The 18,816-nt window shown below is 45.1% G+C and overlaps 1 protein-coding gene across 3 annotated transcripts in view; it reads right to left on the reverse strand.

Annotated features, from left to right (window-relative positions):
• The window catches only part of cadpsa (Ca2+-dependent activator protein for secretion a), a gene marked incomplete at both ends in the record, with an annotated part of 109,526 nt that overhangs the window by 29,443 nt on the left and 61,267 nt on the right, over positions 1-18,816 (reverse strand). For 2 of the 3 annotated variants that reach the window (XM_080845572.1, XM_080845570.1), the window contains 6 exons: positions 1,386-1,492; positions 8,190-8,313; positions 8,627-8,690; positions 8,931-9,032; positions 14,228-14,415; positions 14,708-14,844. In XM_080845572.1, coding sequence (XP_080701698.1) covers positions 1,386-1,492; positions 8,190-8,313; positions 8,627-8,690; positions 8,931-9,032; positions 14,228-14,415; positions 14,708-14,844 — 722 coding nt within the window. Of the gene's footprint in view, positions 1-1,385; positions 1,493-6,094; positions 6,164-8,189; positions 8,314-8,626; positions 8,691-8,930; positions 9,033-14,227; positions 14,416-14,707; positions 14,845-18,816 lie in introns of all 3 variants that reach the window. The other variant, XM_080845571.1, reaches the window with a different exon arrangement.

Consider the following 18,816-nt stretch of genomic DNA (forward strand, 5'->3'; position numbering starts at 1 on the left):
AATGATGGGATTGAACTACTTACCATTTCATTTTGTCACTACCCAAAGCATCTGGTCACTACCATATGTTTCGGTAGTGACTGTTTCGGTAGTGACAATTCTAGCTAACTTTAAGCATAAATAAAGAATTCTAGCAAGCACACGGCTTTCAAACACATCTTTGAAGAGGTGAACACACATACAAACATAAGATTTTCCATGAAACCCCAAAAGGTTTACTTAATTGAAGAAAACATGCGTTTCGGTAGTGACAATTCTTAAGGTTACACGTCGATTTTCAGACTTTGGAACACATTTATATAAAAACTATGGGATTTAGCTACTTACCATTCAACCATGAGGGACAGAGATGCAGTGTCACTGCATGGTCAAAAATGCAGAGTCGTGGCTAAAACACAGGCTCAGCCAATGGACTAAAACTCTTGTGTTTCGGTAGTGACATGAAAACTAGGGACATGATTTTTTGAGTATAGTAAATTGATTTAAAAATTAAACCCACAATAAATCTAAATATTCCAAGTTCTGTTTCAACCCAATCATAAAGACCTTTGAAATTAAATCATTGAAAAAAATCTAAAAAAATTGAAAAGTGTTATTTAAAGGCATTGAAATTTAGATGTCAGGGTTGGGGACAGCTACTTCCCAATAGAAAGTACCCTATAAATGATGATTTTGTATATATTTAGCTTATCACTAGCTCATGTAATGCATTGGGTTTATATAGACCATAACATTTTCTAATTAAATACCTATGCCTAAATACCTAATTGTTTTGTAAATAGTTTTTATTGTTGAGGGACTGCATATTACACGAATTCGGTAGAATGGCCCAAATACTTTATTTTCCTTGTAATTATATATGGCTTGCCAAAAAATTGGTGTAAATCTCTCGTGTAGACGACAGAAGTAAAGTGTAGCCTATAGGTCCTATACTGTGCGGCCAAGCACGCGCTCTAAAAAAAAAAGCGTCTGAATACGCGCCACAGACTCTACACAATGCACCTCTGACATTAGACTAGCTTTTTTCTGGTCAACGGCGCACTGTCGTTTTGAAACTGCAAGAAACCACAAAGGAAGACTTGCGTCTGAGAAACGCCTTCTCTGTTCCGCCCAGCCCATGTCGGCGCAAGTTCATTTCGACGCGCGCCTCTGGATGGAAAATTCCGCTGTGCGCCGGGTGCAAGATAGGAATGATACATGCGTCGGTGACAATGTTAATTGCGCTGGGTGCAAGATAGGGCCCATTATCTTTGTGTTTGTGTGTGTGTGTTAGAGTTTGTGTGTGTGTGTGTGTATGTGTGTGTGTGTTTGTGAGTGTGTGTGTGTGTTAGAGTTTGTGTGTGTGTGTATGTGTGTGTGTTTGCGTGTGTGTGGGTTCCTCTCACCTCAGCGTGGTGCTCCTCGTTCTGTTGCAGGACCTCTATGACCAGCTCTGCCAGGCGGATGGTGTCTTCCAGCTTTTTGGCAGGAGTGACTAACCGGCCTACATTCTCTGAAGCATAAGGATGACACGGTTAACATGGACAGACAGCACCTCCTCAGACCTGCTCCTGTGACCTTAGCCTGACCCCTCACACAGTAATGTAGTTGTCCATACAACCTAACCCTAAAACCATCACAGGGACCTACTTTGTTATGCAGGGACCATCTTAACTAACGTAATATGATTTTTAGAAAAACAATCAGATTTTTAGCATGCCATTACAACACGTGCTTTGTTGTGGTAGGGTTAAGTTCAGGGGTTAACATGCAAAGACGTATTGAATGTACTTACATGCAAAGTACAAAATGTCATAACCCTTACAAAATCTCTAAAGCATTCTGATCAAACCAGATTTCTTCAGTGTATAATGATGTTGAAGCTCACTCGCAATTAACCCTAATGAACAGAACTGCCACCGGTGCAGAAGTATGTTGTCTAGACATTACTGGTACTAATAGCAGGAGGCTATTGAGCTAATACAGACTTTAAGTTTGGCGTTGAAAAAAACTAAATCAGCATTAAGAACTAACCTAAAATAATCAGATTAGAAATGTATGGATTCTATTTTTAAGTTTCTTAGTATCTTTTGTTTTTTATCAATGCCAATTTTATTTTCAATGCTAATCTTAGTGTCTGTGTCAGCTCCATAGAAGGCCACCTCTACTTCGCACACAGGAGCAGGAGCTAGCTCCATAGCTCTGCTAAATGGATACTGGCCTCGTGAACAAGTGACTTCAACCTGGGCGAGCTAGTCATTCTGTCTAGCCGCAGTTGCAGCATCATGGTAAAGAGTCAGTAAAGGACATTGCTTAGGAGTAATGCATCAAATTAAATGAAAATAAAAAGAAAGGAAGGAGAGAGAGAGAGAGAGAGAAAATAAATGATAAAAAAACAACTGATATGTTACAGTCATCATGCATAATGTGTGGAGTCCTCCCTCTGAAAACAGCATACAGATGTCACCTGCTACAACTGAATCTGTGAATGTGCTAAACACATGTTTATTGTCTAACAAATCTTTCTTCCATAATTGTGAAAACCATCATAGATGAAATACTGTGTTTAAATATGTACACTGTAAATGGGAGTGACATACAGTATCTTTCTTTTTGGAAAAGAAAAAAAGAACATTTAAATGAAATTATACCCTGTGAAATCAGACCCATTGTATGAATGTGCTCTTGGAACCTTGACACACTCTAAAGTAATACATTAAGATGACTACACAAGAAACAAACAAAGGTTAATACTTCTCATGACTATGTAAACAAGGTGGCAATGAAATATGCAAATGAAACATGTTGGACATGAGGAAAGGGCGGGGACTGGACTGCATTTTCCCACTAATAGACCACGCCATTGACTGGCAAGGGTATGGTTAGAACACTCTATAATGTCACTTTGACTGAGTTATAGCAGTTTCTTCAGACGTTCCAGATAAGATTAAATGCTTGTAAAAGTATGTTTTTTAGAAGTCCTGTTTACTTTTGCATAGACATGTTTAGTCTAGCATTGACAACGTCTGGGTATTGATGCTACAAAACAAAAAACTGCATTAATTCAGACACAACAATGGTGCTCTTGAAATAATAAACTCTGACAAAGTGACAGTTCCTTCTCAGTCAATAGTTAACACATAGAAGAGCTCAAATGTTCCTGTATTCTGCTATTAACCCTTTCACTCTTGTATACATCACATCTATAAACCCCTGGGTTTCTGTCAGAGTTTACTGTAGAGAAAGACTATTTTGCATTCTTCCATGGCTGAGTAGCTCATCAAAAATCAAAGGGTTAACACACATACAGGGATTTGTATGCATACTGTATACAGTGCAGCATTAGGCTAAGGCTAATGCTACTGCGAAAGAGCCAAAATGCCTTGAGGGTAAATCAAATAATCAAATAGTAAGAGAACGTGTCAACACACTTTTTCTTGTCTTTGTTTTTGTTTTTTTTCTTGCTTCTCACTTGAAAACTGATGTGATATTCAACTTGTTGCCGTTTTAAACGAGCGAAATGCACCCGAGGTGAGGTGAGAAACACCTGATTTACAGGATTCAAGGCATTTTCAGCACAGTGAAGTGCAAGGGGTAGATGTCTGTCAGACAGGGGGAAAGCATATGCATCTTCACTTCGCCATCTGATTGACTGGATGCACTGTGTGGCGTGCCTCCTTTCAAACAGGTTGACCAGGATGTAGCCACATCAGACTGGCGTACTGTAGGTGCTGTGGCTTCCTTCAAACAGGTGGAGTTTACCATGATCAGGCTGGGGAAACAGAGTGTTCTACAGGAAAGCCATTGGTCTGTGGAGCTTTGATATTCCCGAGCGAAAGGAAGGCCAAAGAGTGTTTTGTGTTTAATCGCTTTGGTCCCAGTGGAGTACATGTGTCTGTCTACAGGGACCTAATCTTCCACTGAGCTTTCATATTGGGACTAATTAACTGAGTGGAGCTCAGCTAATGTGGAGGAATATGACGTATTCTACATATTTTATTGCTGTATTTTCATGCTATTAATAAATTAAGGCACCAGCTAGTGGATGAGCTGCAAATAAGCTAACTCTGTGTGCGTTTCCATCCACTGTGTTATGCAAATCAAAAATTGACTCTCACCTGATCAAGCTTTAATGGAATCAATGAATAAATGGCACCAAATACGATTAAATAATTGTACCCTATTAAACACAAATATGATTGAATAATTATACCCTTTGCGAATCAGGAGTCAATCCACCCCCTTACAGATAATATATTTCTAATTTGACTTAACCAAATATTACTCAAATAAGAAACGTATTAGCTGGAAAGGGGGTGAAAAAAATCGAATGGTCAATATTTACATTAAAAAGGTGGATGAAAACCAAGTTACTGCTTCAATTTGTTACTGGTCATATTATTTCTGGTGATGTAGTCTAAAGATTAAGCAAGGGTATTTTATCAGCTAGATTCAGCTGTAAAATGCCTTCTATAGGCAAACCACTTCAGCCTACCTTAACACCTTTATGTAGGACCTAGTGTGTTTCCTAAGCACTGAAGCCTACCTTAACACCTTTGTGTATGTTTCAATAGCACATGCCCAAAGAGGAGGAAGATACTAATAGCCAAACTAGCAGCCAATTTACTTGGTGGCTTATCTTTATGCTTTTATCTTAAGTGACTTAAAATAGAACATGTATGCTACCTGGGAATTGAACTCTTGCCCTGGTTGGTGTTGATAAACTTTGCTCTACCAGTTCAGCTAATAATATAGCCTGCATGGTACCTTGGCTTGAAGTGGGGACATTCAAGTGGATGCTCTTTGGTAGCAATAGCATTTAGAGATAGCAGTGGGGAAGAGATGCCTGTCAGAGTTTAGATCATGAGGTAGATGCTTCTCCACCAATAGGAGTGGATATGAAATACTGGGGTAAGGAAGGAGGAAGGGGAAAGAAGGGGTTAGGTGTCATAACCTGTCCCAGTGAGCGTGAGCCCTTCCCAGGCAGAGCGTCACGGTCAGTGGGAGAGTGTTATGGAGGCTCATGGATGTGTTTGGGAGGCTATGCTAGGGCTGCATGAGTCGCTTCAAAAGTCAGTCAAAAAAGGTCACCTGGATCCTTGTGATCCTTCTGATTTTTCTCTACTAAAAAAAAGAAGGAGGGAGAGAGCAAAAAAGAGAAAGAGAAAGAAGAGTTGGTATTTAGCATTTGCAGTTCTGATGGACCAGAGAGACACTACGTCGTAGAAAGCTGGTCGCTGGGCAGTTAACCTCAGGGAGTCCAAAGTAAGATTAGCAAATGGAGACATCTCAGACACCTTAACACAGCGAAAGACACGCTCAGACAACAACCAACCTAAGCTCATATGACAAATGCATGAGCACAAGACCCAGACAAATATATACGAATAAAATACATGTAGGACTAGGACACACAGCAAACACTGCTGTTGACAAATGACAACAGACAAAAACAGGTGTTGTGGCCAAAACTAAAGTTACAACAGAGACTTGATGTGTTCACAGTGAAATATGTTTTATTCCCTAATCATGTAATCTCATCTTCCTCATCATAAAAGTATTAGAGCCTAAAAAAACTACATTACCCATAACCCTCGTTAGATTTTTTCCCCCTCTTTGGTAAACTATCCTGTATCGGCGGTAAGTGACTGAATGACTGAGGAGAGGGGATCACAAAAAAGCAAAGTAAAAATGCATTCAAGTCGCAGACAGGAATATCAACAGAAATACTGGAAACAAAGAAAGAAAACAAACTAAACAAGCTCGGAATAAGTAGAATCAATGGTCCAGATGCAGTAGCTCCTGGAGATAGAGTGTGCCTCATTTCAATGACTGTAATGGACAAACAGATCTGTGGCAGGAACTGTCATATGGTGGGCTCACAGACAGAAGCAACAGATAGAAATAAGGCCAAAACAATTGAAGCAATATTATTTTTAAAAAAAGATTGTGGAGGTATGGCAAACGTTCTGTGTTTGATGATCGAGAGGTCATGGAATTGAAATACTTGAGTGTGAGTGTGTTCGGAAGGCGGGGAAGAGGTGAGAAAAACTAAGAAAAGAAAAGATAGGGGGAATAAACTTTGGATGAGAGCTAGGATGAGGAAGGTACTCACGAATGGTTAAATCCATCACTTGTGACGCCAAGAAGAAGACAGCATGCTCATACTTTTCTCTCTTTTTCCCTACAAAAGAGGATCGGGGGCATGCAAGAGTCTGGGGTCAGAGGTGGAAAGGTCAAGGATGAGTGGAAAATTGCATTTCTGGGTCTGAGAGTGGGAGAGAGAGAACTCTGTGTGGAGAATGGCGAGCGGCCAGATACCAGTGAGACAGCGAGGGTGAATGGGAATCTTTATGGCTTAACCACCAGCCAAGCCCATAAAACTTGTAACTGCAGAGAATCTTCCTCAGCCTTCGTGTCGAATATAATAACCAAAAAAATAATGAGGAACATAGTTCACTTTCCCGTGGCTTAAAGATACTAAGAACCAGCGTCTTGGGTATCTTCAGCACTGTGAGGTGTTTCTTTATAGACACGAGTTTAGACAGACATTTTAACCGCATCGCATTTTGAAAGGGGAGACTATAGAGGAATCATGAATGGCGACAAATCCAGCATCCAGCATGCTCATCCATATTCCTCTAAATGCAAAAGAATCACCATCGGGATGCAGTTTGACAATGTCTGCCACATGGCCTGACACCCTTGAGAGATGCGTTAATCCCATGCCTATTAAAGAAAGCCGCTCACATGCGACTGACAGATGTTGGGTTGCTCAAGCCTGCAATCCCAGCACGCATTGTGTATTGGCTTTCCAGATGAGCACAAAGACTTCGGCAAAGCTCCCGCAAAGCCAATACACAACCAGGGGAAACGGAAGAGCAAAGGTCTTGAAAAGAGAGCAACAGACAGTTCGGCGACAGTCAGACAGAGAGAGAAAGAGAGAGAGAAAGAGAGAGAGATAGAGAGACAGGCAGACAGAGAGAGAGAGAGAGAGAGAAAGAAAAGGACAGAGAGGGAGAGAGAATGACAGAGAGTGGCAAGATTTGGGGGTTACACAGAAGAGAGAACATGACTTTTTCTCTTGATGGAGGAGAAGGAAGGGGTGGCAGGGGCGGAAACGGGAGCCGGGAAAATAAGAGGAGTTGTTGCTTCAGAGTATTCCCACACCTTGAAGCCACAACATGGAAAGGGTAAGACGACAGAGGTCAGCAAGAGACTGAAGAGCCTTTGTGAGGGGAGGCGGAATTGAATGCATTTTTACTTACACAGCTTAACAGACCTGTTTCACATTTCTAGACCACAACCAAAAAAACAACCTGCTATAAGACTTAAAGCAAGGACTGCAGCTGGTAGCTAATACAATACAATTTGAGCAGACTGAACTAGTCCACAACAGCTGTGAGGACTACAAGAACATAGTGACATGACTATCCAGTTAAGGGATGTGTCTCAATCACTCTGTGCTAATAACATTATTTGACTAATACCATTATTAGCCATTACAAATATACATGGCATCAACAATGAAAATGTCCACAGCTGTTTTGGTACAATGTGTCATCTGTCATGGCTGAAGTTTGCCAAAGGTGCCGTGCTTAGCTGTGCCTGCAGGAGGAGCTGTGGTAAAGCACTGGCACCTGAGGGTAAATCCCAATGGCATAGCACAACCAGTGGCACAAGTCAGAGGGTCGGCACAAAGAAGAGTTAGATTTCTAACCTAATAGTACACAGTCACAACAGGTTCAAGTGTCAGTGTATTACAGCTCTCTAATCCACAACATCCACAACTGCAACAACTATAAAACTCCGCACAGAGCTGGAGGAAGAACACAAAGAAATGTTAGTGCACAGAGAAAAACAGCAATCAGAATACTTTGGTTTGGCAACAGCATAAGAATAATGTTCCAGTTTCACAGCAACACACTGACTGTGTGTGTGTGTGAGTGTATGTAAGTGAGTGTGTGCTTGTCTGTGTGTGTGTGTGTGTTTGTGACTGTGCCTGAATTAGTATTTGTTTGTGTGAGTGTGTGTGTGTGTGTGTGTGTGGTGGTGTATGTTTGTTTGTGACAGTACTTGAATAATAATAATAATTAATTCATTTTATTTTTAACACACTTGAATGAGTATGAGTATGTGTGTGTGTGTGTGTGTGTGTGTGTGTGTGTGTGTGTGTGTGTACGTGTGTGTGTGTGTGTGTGAATCCTTACCTTCTACTTTGGCATACTCAGAGAGTCGCTGATAGTTCACTAAGGCCGCCTGCTCCAGACATTTTCGGATAACATTTTTCACCTCCTCCTGAGGCGCAGGAGTGACAATGTCTTTCATCAGGACCTACATGGAGGAAAATTATTATTAACTTCTGTATTTACTAGCCGAGAGTTTTTTATATATATATTAGTATTATTATAATTATTATTATTAATAACAATAGAGATGTACACTTTTTTTAATGGATGTTGAACATGTTTTTTTTTTCTATTTCAAAACTATCTCTTAGACTTATTACATTTTTGACTCATGTTATTCATTCTGCCTTCACCCCAACATAGGGGGGGGATATTAGTTCAGCAAATAATGCTTGTGTTGTTTTGAGTAGCTGAGCAGAGAATCAAAATCCAAATGACACAGATGAACTTGGCCATACCCTCTCTAATAGAGACAGAGTTGCCTTCAGCGCCCCCTCTGGTCTTCCGAAAGGGAAACAGTACCTTTAAAGAGTTCAGACAGTTCAATGTTCATGTTCAGTGGTAAGGTAGCAAAATATTGTGTAATTTGTGAAGATATTTTTAATACAAATAGACAAACAGATATTTAATACGAATAAATATTAAATAATGGAAACATTCCAAACTCCAGCTCGACATCTTTAAATCATCCGTAATGACTACATCTAATATCAAATCTTGTAATCATGCATTAGTTAGCATAAACCCATAAGCCCTTATTACCTGAAGTGTGTGATCTGGTTCTCCAGGAGCACACGCAGTCTGTCCTTGATGTTTTCGAAGCGTTCCTTCTCGTCCACCGACACCGTTCCAATCCCGTCAGGCCTGTAGTGACACAGAGAAGGCTCAGTGACAGAAGTCATGCTCCACGAACACACACACACACACACACACAAACACAGCGCACACACAGGTCATAAACACACAGGGGTCACCGCACCGTCACACGCATGACAGAAGCATTGTGAAGCTTTATCTTAAGCATTGTTTTGACACGGTAAAGTATGATGCGTGAATGAACATTTGTGCATTGGATTGGGGGGGCAAATGTGTGTGTGTGTGTGTGTGTGTGTGTGTGTAATGAATAAGAGGGCAGACAGTCACACACACAGATGTGTAAGCTTTAATACAACACCAATCCAAATTGTCTTATTTTTGCAAAAGGAACCATGCCCCAGTGTTCACAAGTCTCTCACTTTGTACACGTGTCCTTCCGTTCGTGCACAGTATGTGCGTATGATCAGATTCGACACCCACCATTTTGAGTTGAATGAACGTCTCAATGGCTGGGGTACATTCAGTGTGGAGACCGCCCCCACCCCACCCCAACCCAATCCTTAACCCCACCCCCACCACCACCCCTACTCCTACCCTCTTAACCCAACCCCCAACCCCCCATCCTCTTCCCTTCTCCTGAGCCCAGGCGGTGGTACAAAGGGGAAGGGGGCCGCGGGATTATCAAAGCCCCCATCAACCTGCCGTCCGGGGTTAATGGGCCAGCTTTACCTCTCCACACTCACAGCAGGGCCTCCTTTACCTGGGGGCGACCCAGAGAGACCAACAGCCCCCTCCCCGGATCACCCTGTGCTTTCTTTTCCAGACCCCGGGAACACCGGGAAGAGTCTTCAGAAGAGTGCACTGCCCCCCCCCCCCCCCCATATCTCCCACCTCTCCTATACCCTCCCTTGTAGGATGCAAGTTCCCTGATGGCTGACTGCCACTTCTGGCCAACAACAGGGGGAGGGTACTTCAAGGAAATTGCCCTTTAACAAATAATTGTTTTCACTTGGAGTTAATTGAGCTCTCACAGTATTTCATCATGTTTCATCATCTCATCTAGTTTGTGTCATAGCGTCCTCCTTGTCATCTTTACTGTGTGTGACATGTATACAGGTCATTACCAAGCAAATAGAGAGCCTTCGTATGATTACCATCCCCTGATGAAGGCTGTTTAAATAAGTGATCGCTTTGTAATGTGCCGAGACACGCAAGGTATGCGGTCGTCAGGTCTCACTGTCTGCTGCCGCTGCTGCTGCTGTCAGCTCTGCTCCAGTTATAGAGCCCCTTCTGATCTGCTCTGACAACACACACGCACACACACACACACACAGTTGTACTTACAGTATAGAGCTCTCCATTTGTGCATATGTGTGTGGCCTTTAATGACTAGCGGTGCCTCCGTTCTAAAGCTACATTAACAGCAGCTGGAGTGTATTGCTGTGAACATGCCTGGGTTTTGGGTGTTTGGAGCCTTTTATGTCTTGGTAGAAAGAGGGGAACATTTGGGGTGAGTGTGTGTGTGTTTCTCCCCCCCCACCCCATCCACCACCCCTTGCATTGCCTCCACATCTCCTCCTCCTCCTCCTCCTCCTCCCTCCCCACCTCGCTGCTTTCTCACTGTCCTTCAGTGAGCTGACATGCGGGGCGGCGTGACGAGGAGCATGTCACGTCTCCTGCTCCTCAAGCCGCCGCTGTCACGCCCACCAGCCTCGCTCGCTGTCACATGCACTCTGCTCACGGCCTGCCGTCCTCTGCCATGTCACAAACGATAAGGCGCCCGGCCACCAGCTACTCGCTCTGTGCCCTGTAAGTGTGTCTGTGCGTTTTTGTGTGTGTGAGTATGTGTGTGTCTTTATGACGGAGCTGTGCTTGTGTGAATGTGAGTAAGAAGGTGTGTGTGTGTCTGTGTGTGTGTATACAAGTGTGTGTGTGTGTGTGTGTGAGTTTTTGTGTGTGTGAGTATGTGTGTGTCTTTATGACTGAGCTGTGCTTGTGTGATTGTGAATAAGAAGGTGTGTGTGTATACAAGTGTGTGTGTGTGTGTGTGTCTTTATGACTGAGCTATGCTTGTGTGAATGTGAGTAAGATGGTGTGTGTGTGTGTGTGTGTGTGTGTGTGTGTGTGTATGTGTGTGTCTTTATGACTGAGCTATGCTTGTGTAAATGTGAGTAAGATGGTGTGTGTGTGTTTGTATGTGTGTATACAATTGTGTGTGTGTGTGTGTGTGTGTGTGTGTGTGTGTGTGTGTGTGTGTGTATGTGTGAGTATTTCTGTGGGGGGGCAGGGACTGATGGGGTACGGAAGGAGGGGTAACCATCTGAAAACAAATCACATCTTTGTTTATGCCGCATCGAGGAGAATTGATGCCTTTCACACTAATTAAAAAATCAACCTTTTTCCTCGTCTGCAGCCACTTCCCCTCCCTCCCACAGACACATTCTGTGCTCGCACAGACTCTCTCTCTCTCTCTTTCTCTCTCTCTCTCTCTCTCTCTCTCTCTCTCTCTCTCTTTCTCTCTCTCTTTCTCGGCATCACCCTTGTAACCTTACACGCCACCATGCATATTCATGGCCACTTGTAAAAATCAGGCAGCGTTTTTTTGAACAGGGAACGCTACCAAGAGCGTCAGGATCAGCACGTTCAGCTCGGCGCAGCAGCAGTCGGGAGGCCCATCTGGGAGAGAGATCTGTTCTGAGATCTGCTCTGAGCGCTGCGTGACAGACCCCGGCTCCGGCTGCGGAGTGTATTGTTGTTGAGAGAGTGCCATGCCTGCAGTCTGCTGGGATATTAGCTTATAGGAGGCGTTTGGCGGCTGTGGGGAAGGGTGGGGAGGGGAGGGAAGGGGGAGGAGGTGATGGCCTGGCTGTAGTGGCGGTTTTAGCAGAAAGGAGAGAGGAGAGGAGACAGGGTGAGGGAAAGGGAAGGCCAGGCCATGGATTCTGGCAAGTGGTTGGGAGTCAGAGACCCTCCGTGTCCCCCCTCCCGCCCTGCCATGTGTCCGCCCATGATGGCCTGTCATCCTGTCACTCCTGACCTCGAGGCAGACCATCCAACCATTCTGTCCCTCTCTCCCTCTCTCTCCCTCTCTCTCTCTCTCTCTCGGTCTCTTTCTCTCTCTGCTGTGGTCCGTGTGTCTTTGCCTCCCACTGACTGGGAGCTACTCACGTCTCCCTGTCCGACCTGATCATAACACGACGCAAACAGACAGCCCACCTCAGCTCCATCACTGTCTGCTCGGCCAGACTGACAGCCAGCTGCCCCTGACCTTCCTCCGTGTCGCCCCCTGCATCAGGAACCAGCGCCGTCCAGGGGGGTGTGGGGTGGTGGTGGTTGGGGGGGTGGAGTAGCGGGAGGTGGTGATGGTGGTGGGGAGGGGTGCAGACAGGGTGCTCTCTGGCAGGACTGCGACACAGACGCCACGCATTCGTGTATACACACAACCGTGTGTGTACACAACACACACACACTCACACACGCAGAGTGGCCATATCTTATGGTGACCACAAATAGGACTCAGAACACACATAGAGCCATAAATAAACAAGACCCTAAATGTACACATGCGGCACAGGCAGATACATGTCAGAAAGCTCTGCACTGCTCTGTTCTGCTCTTGGGGGGAGGGGGGGCTGTGCCTGGCCTGTACTGCAGGGCATTGTGCTTCCCATTTTCAGAAGCTCATGGTCTTTTTTTACTCCCCTCCACCTCGCTTGTCACTGGCCGTCCCTCTCCTGCCTGTCAGTCAGGCTGAGGAGCATGTCAGAGGGGCTCTGGACCCGCTGCTGTCCATTCCAACACAGCCTTCCAGGGCCTTCATGGCAAGGCCAACACCTTAGGCCAGGATGACATTTTTGCTTCCACAGATATGGACGCTAAAACAAAGGACAACAAAGACAGACACACACACACACACACACACACACACACACAGGCTATGGCATGTCCATGTCCATGTCTTTAGGTTCAGAGACCAAAAGCAGGTGGCGTGGGAGGACGTGTCCAATCCACCAGCTGTCTTACCGTTTGGCACTGGAGGCCATTTGTGTTGTGCTGGAGTCCTTTTTTCTCCTGAACTCCCGGATTTTGAGCTCCCTCTTAGAGGAGGCGGGGGACTCGGGGCCCCCCCCCGGGGCCGTTGGGTACAGGGCCCGGCCGAGGTCGGCCTCAGACACCGGCCATTTGAGTAACTCACTCACTCTCTCGCTTTCACAGAACACACAACATGTGTGATGACCAGAGACAGAGGCATGCAGGCGAGAAAGAAAAGAACGAAAGAAAAGAAAAGAAGACAAGTGAGCATGCAAACAGGACAAAAAGAGAGAACACAAAACACTGAATGAACACTGACACAACACAGAGACAATATCATTGAAATGAATGTGAAACATAGATCAACTGAAGTTAAAATAACGTCAAAAAAACAGAATCAGAACATTGGCATGTACTTAATAAAAGGCGTGAGAATGAGAGAGACGGGAGGGGGAGATGCAGAGGAGGAGGAGTGGATGGACAGAAGGTAGGAGACAGCAGGTAGGAGACAACAGCGGAGACTCCCTCTGTGACTCCCTCTAGGACTCCCCGTGCTTAGATATCCTCACCATTGGTCATCAGCAGTAGAGTCATTGCTAATAGGACTGCTAGGGGAATGGGCGGGTTTCCCAGGAGAAGTCTCAGGGGCAGAGGCAGGGGCAGGGGCAGCCTGGCAGAGACTCCATTTATGAATCCGTTCTGGAACTCTGGAGTTTCATTCGGGGTGTGGAGTGAGGTTGAGGAGTGGTCATATTTAGACCTCCTTTGAGTTTATACATGAGAGACGAGGCAAAGCACAGAGGAGTTTGACGACTAGTAAAAACACAAACCTTCACATACCTCTTTCCATTCATGGTAAACGGACACAGAGACAGATAGAGAGGGAGGAGGGAGAAGAGAATGACAGACGAGTGGGGTAAGGGGATGAGAATGAGACTACGGGCGAAGTGGAGAAAGAAAGAGAGAGCGATGAAAGGAAATGAGAAATGAGTGAATGATCATGGATGACTTATTTGGAAGGGTGGCAGAGAATCGAATAGAAAGTTGAAAGGCAAAGAATGGTCCACTAGGATAGCAACAGTGACTGGGTGACCAAGTGTTTCTTTAGGGTTTCTTGAAACATGTTAAGATGGACACAACGGTTAAGGAGGTGCATGTTGTGTGGCCGAGAGACGGCTTGTTTTGAGAGGCAGACTGACCGTGCGCCGTACCTGTTCCCGTGGACGTGCGAGGCACAGAAGGCGAAGCTGTAGTGCAGCAGGGTGGGGTCGATCATGGCGCCGTTCTCCGCCCTCTCCAACAGGTCCCGCAGGTAGCACAGGTGTCTGTGGCAGCCGCGCACGCCATTACGCGCACAATACTCATCCAGCACAAACACCTGACCTGGACTAAACCAGCCCTGTTGGGAGGGAGAGAGAGAGAAAGAGAGAGAGAGAGAGAGAGAGAGAGAGAGAGAGAGATAGATAGAGAGAGAGAGAAAGAGAGACAGAGACACAAGTAGGGAAAGATAGAGAGAGAGAAGTGCAGAGTGGAAGAGAGAGAGAGAGAGAGAGCCAATGACGGATAGAGACAGACAGAGAAAGAGAGAGAGAGAGACAGAGCGACACACACAGAGACAGTAATGGGTCACTCAGCTTTACCATAGGCATAGGTTAAGTGGGCACTGTTTGGCAGTGGCGTGCGGCCCTCACCAGGCAAGAGTAGGAGTCGTTGAGCCTGTGGTCCAGCGTGAGGCGCTGCAGCGTCTCGAAGAGCGTGGCATGGTCAAAGCTGCAGGGGTTGGCCGAGATGAACTCGTCCATGCCGTGCTTCTGCGCCCGGTCTGCGTCTGTTCCCAGAGAAAAAGAGGGGTTTGAGAGAGACACACACAGATGTGCAGGGAAAGGACGAATGTGTGTGTGTGTGTGTGTGTGTGAGTGTGTGATTGTGAGTGTCTTAAATGTCAGAAAGAGAGAAGGGAATAGATAGATAGAGAGAGAAAGAAAGAAAGAAAGAAAGAAAGAAAGAAAGAAAGAAAGAAAGAAAGAGAGAAACCTAATAGAGTAAGAGGTCTGATTATTGGCGATTAGAAGTCCAAAGGTTTCATTGTCAACTTGCATGTCAGTTGTGCGAGAGCCAGGTATGCCAAGAGGAACTTAGAGAAAACCACAGGAGCAGTGAAACCAGGGTGAACTGCTCAAATAAGCATGGGCTGGAAAAGATGAATATGGAGCAGTGAAATTAGGGTAAACTGCTCAAACAAGCAAGGGCTGGAAGAGATAAGTACGCTTGCTATCCATCTGCTCCTACAGACGGGCACGAACAATGGGATCCAATGTTATAAGAGATGGTCCAGAGATAACATCTGTTTTCTTAAATGTTCTGATGCTCAGTATACAAAGTAAAAGAACAAAAACATACTCTTCATGTGATTATGGGTTTTATTTAGCATGTGAAAAACAAATTGTTTCCTCTCAAAACAGCTTTTTCTTTTTTTTTCATTCAAAGAAATTGTATTCCATTTTCTTGTATAAAAGCTACACTCAGCTAACAGGTGGTGTGCTCTCATTGTGTTGTGAGTCTGGTGCCTGAGCCAGCTCTTAATAACTCGGTGAGGGAGGGGGGGGCAGACCCCGACACCGTCAGCGTCACAATCTGGCCTTCCTGATCAATTAACAGCCCCGCGAAACATTTGTCTTCCTCCCATTCACCTCCATAGCCAAGGGCCACACGTCCCCTGGGGCCCGGCCTAATTAAAAGCACCTCGTGCCACTAAAGCCTGGCCTGGGAGAGAGGCTGGCTGGAGCGGGGCCCCCTGCCCACGTTGCCCTTTGTCCGTTTAAGGGGGCTAAATAAATTCACATTTTCACTTTCCTCCACCGGTCAGCAGGCTTAGGCATTACATCAGGGGCCTGGCAGAAATAAGGAAAGCCCCAGAGGTCCTAATCTCCCGTCCCACCCCACCCCCAACCATTTGCATTCTAAAGTCCCGTCATAGGCTGGTCTGGGATCTGCGTCTGGGGCAAAGGGGCTGCAGCAGTGTCCCACTGACATGCTCCACTGGCCTCCACACACACAAACCCCCTGCACACACATTTACAGCTGCTCCTGCTGCTCCTGCAGGTACAGACATGGAAACATGGAGACCTAAGTTCTCACAAAAATCTACAAATTCTTTGATACTTTTTTACTGATATAATAGGAAATTCAAGATTAAATTATTTACTTCAGAATCTTTTTTGCAGTAAGGCTGCTGTAAATATTTTGTTGTATTTGAATTCAGGCAGCTAGTACATTAAAAAGTTTTCAGAAAAAATAATGTCTTTACCAACAAGACCAAAAAATTACAATAATAACAGACAAACTGTTGAGCTTGTTGATCAAATTTGACTATTGTATCAACTTACTATTCATAATGCAAGTCTACACGAATCTGCAAGCATCATTTAAAAAATCACATATAGCTTCAAACAAAAGTAACACAAATATTCCTGCTAGGTGCATCCACATAAGAATATGTCTTATGGAGCCTTGGAATAATCTACATAAATGTGTCTAAGTGAATCATAGCTCTGTCCCTTTGCTCCTGGGGCCAGACCTGATGATGGGGTCACCCAGCTGTCCGTCACCCTGAAGCCAGCAGAAACAACAAAGGTTGCACTGATATGATGCAGATAAACCCAAATAAAAAAAGGGGTGACTTTGTGTCCCTTTTGTCCAATTCAACATGCGGCTGTCATGTCGGCTTTGACATCGCGTGGACTGAGGTGCAGGGGATGTGGACAGTAACAGACAATGACATTAGTCCGCCGCGTCTGAGCTGGGCAAGAGGAGAAATGACAATGATTGATGGCTACTATTCATTTATAGATCTGTGCATCAGGAGAGTTGAGAGCAGAACATTTGGGGCTATTTAGCGCATGCCCCCCCCCCCCCATCTCTATGAAGGACTGACCCCCCATGCACATGCCCCCCCCCCCCCCCCCCCCCATCAGCCCCACACACCCACTCCGTCACTCGCCCCTCACTTATGTGTCACTAGAATGGGAGAGAATGGAAGAGTGACACAGGCGTGCCTTTGGCTTTGGGCATCCTGGTGCTCGGGGCTCAATCTTGAACTGACAGCATGGTTCCCCTTTGAGTGAGGGGTGGGGAACGAGAGAAAGAGAAAGAGAAAGAGAGAGAGATTAATAGAGATAGGGAGACCTTAGAAAACTTCAATCCAAATGTAAGTGGTCATTGGTTTTGTCCGAAACATTTGTTACATTGAAATAAATAAATACATACATAAACCCTCTATGTTCCGAAATGAAAATATGGCTCATGCTTTTAAATTAGTCCCTTTTGGGAAACCTGTAGTGAGCATCAGCAGTTTACAATTTAAATGATATCACACCTGAACATTGCAAGTTGACAAGACCTTGGTGCGGTGCAGTGGTGTGATGGCTTCATACAGAAGCCACTTCTACTTATGTTACAGTACCATATCTCTACAACCAGACTCTACTCATGCATGACACATGGGACCAACAACAGGAGGAGAGGAGAGGAGAGCCTTCATTCTTTGAAAGGTCAGGTCAGTGTACTGTGGATCATCAGCACGTGTGGCCCAATTCTCACCAAAACAAACCATGTTACGCTTGTATCTCCCTGTGTGGAGTGGAAACGTGAGGCCAAACCATGTAACGCTTGTATCTCCCTGTGTGGAGTGGAAACGTGAGGCCAAACCATGTTACGCTTGTATCTCCCTGTGTGGAGTGGAAACGTGAGGCCAAACCATGTTACGCTTGTATCTCCCTGTGTGGAGTGGAAACGTGAGGCCAAACCATGTTACGCTTGTATCTCCCTGTGTGGAGTGGAAACGTGAGGCCAAACCATGTAACGCTTGTATCTCCCTGTGTGGAGTGGAAACGTGAGGCCAAACCATGTTACGCTTGTATCTCCCTGTGTGGAGTGGAAACGTGAGGCCAAACCATGTTACGCTTGTATCTCCCTGTGTGGAGTGGAAACGTGAGGCCAAACCATGTAACGCTTGTATCTCCCTGTGTGGAGTGGAAACGTGAGGCCAAACCATGTTACGCTTGTATCTCCCTGTGTGGAGTGGAAACGTGAGGCCAAACCATGTTACGCTTGTATCTCCCTGTGTGGAGTGGAAACGTGAGGCCAAACCATGTCACGCTTGTATCTCCCTGTGTGGAGTGGAAACGTGAGGCCAAACCATGTTACGCTTGTATCTCCCTGTGTGGAGAGGAAATGTGAGGCTCGTGTTAGTCCACAAGGCCGTGTCAGAGCAGGAAGAACTGGAAGAACCGAGGAGCATGGGCATGGCATCAAACCTGGTAGTCTTCCGCATTCACAATACTCCATATACATATTTGCCAACTCTGATCGGTACTGAAACACGTAGCGATGGAAGCCCCTTTAGCCCTCTGTGGTAAAGCGTGGTCAGTGCCAATTGTCAATTTGTGCCTCTGCCCAGGCAAAGGAGAACGAGGTAAATTAAATTTGCCTTGAGCAGTCTCGCGGCCTTCGCCACGGCTTCACGAAGACGCAATGACACTTTCTGCAAACAAATGTGGGATGACAGTATAATTTAATAACATCTCTTTACACATCTCAAATGCTAAAAAAAAACAAGAAATCACTTTTTTCTCTATTGTTTGCCTGATAAACAAAATATGTCATTTGTAGCGTACGCTAATTTGTGGCATTGCATTGCACCATACAGACAAACGAGTGTGAACTAGCAAGTTGTTATTTGGTAACATTTCATTGATTGCTTCCAGAAATAATCTCGCCACATCCTCACTGTTTTATTCAT

This window comes from Sprattus sprattus (genome assembly GCF_963457725.1).
Source record: "Sprattus sprattus genome assembly, chromosome: 10".
Taxonomy (NCBI): Eukaryota; Metazoa; Chordata; class Actinopteri; order Clupeiformes; family Clupeidae; genus Sprattus; species Sprattus sprattus.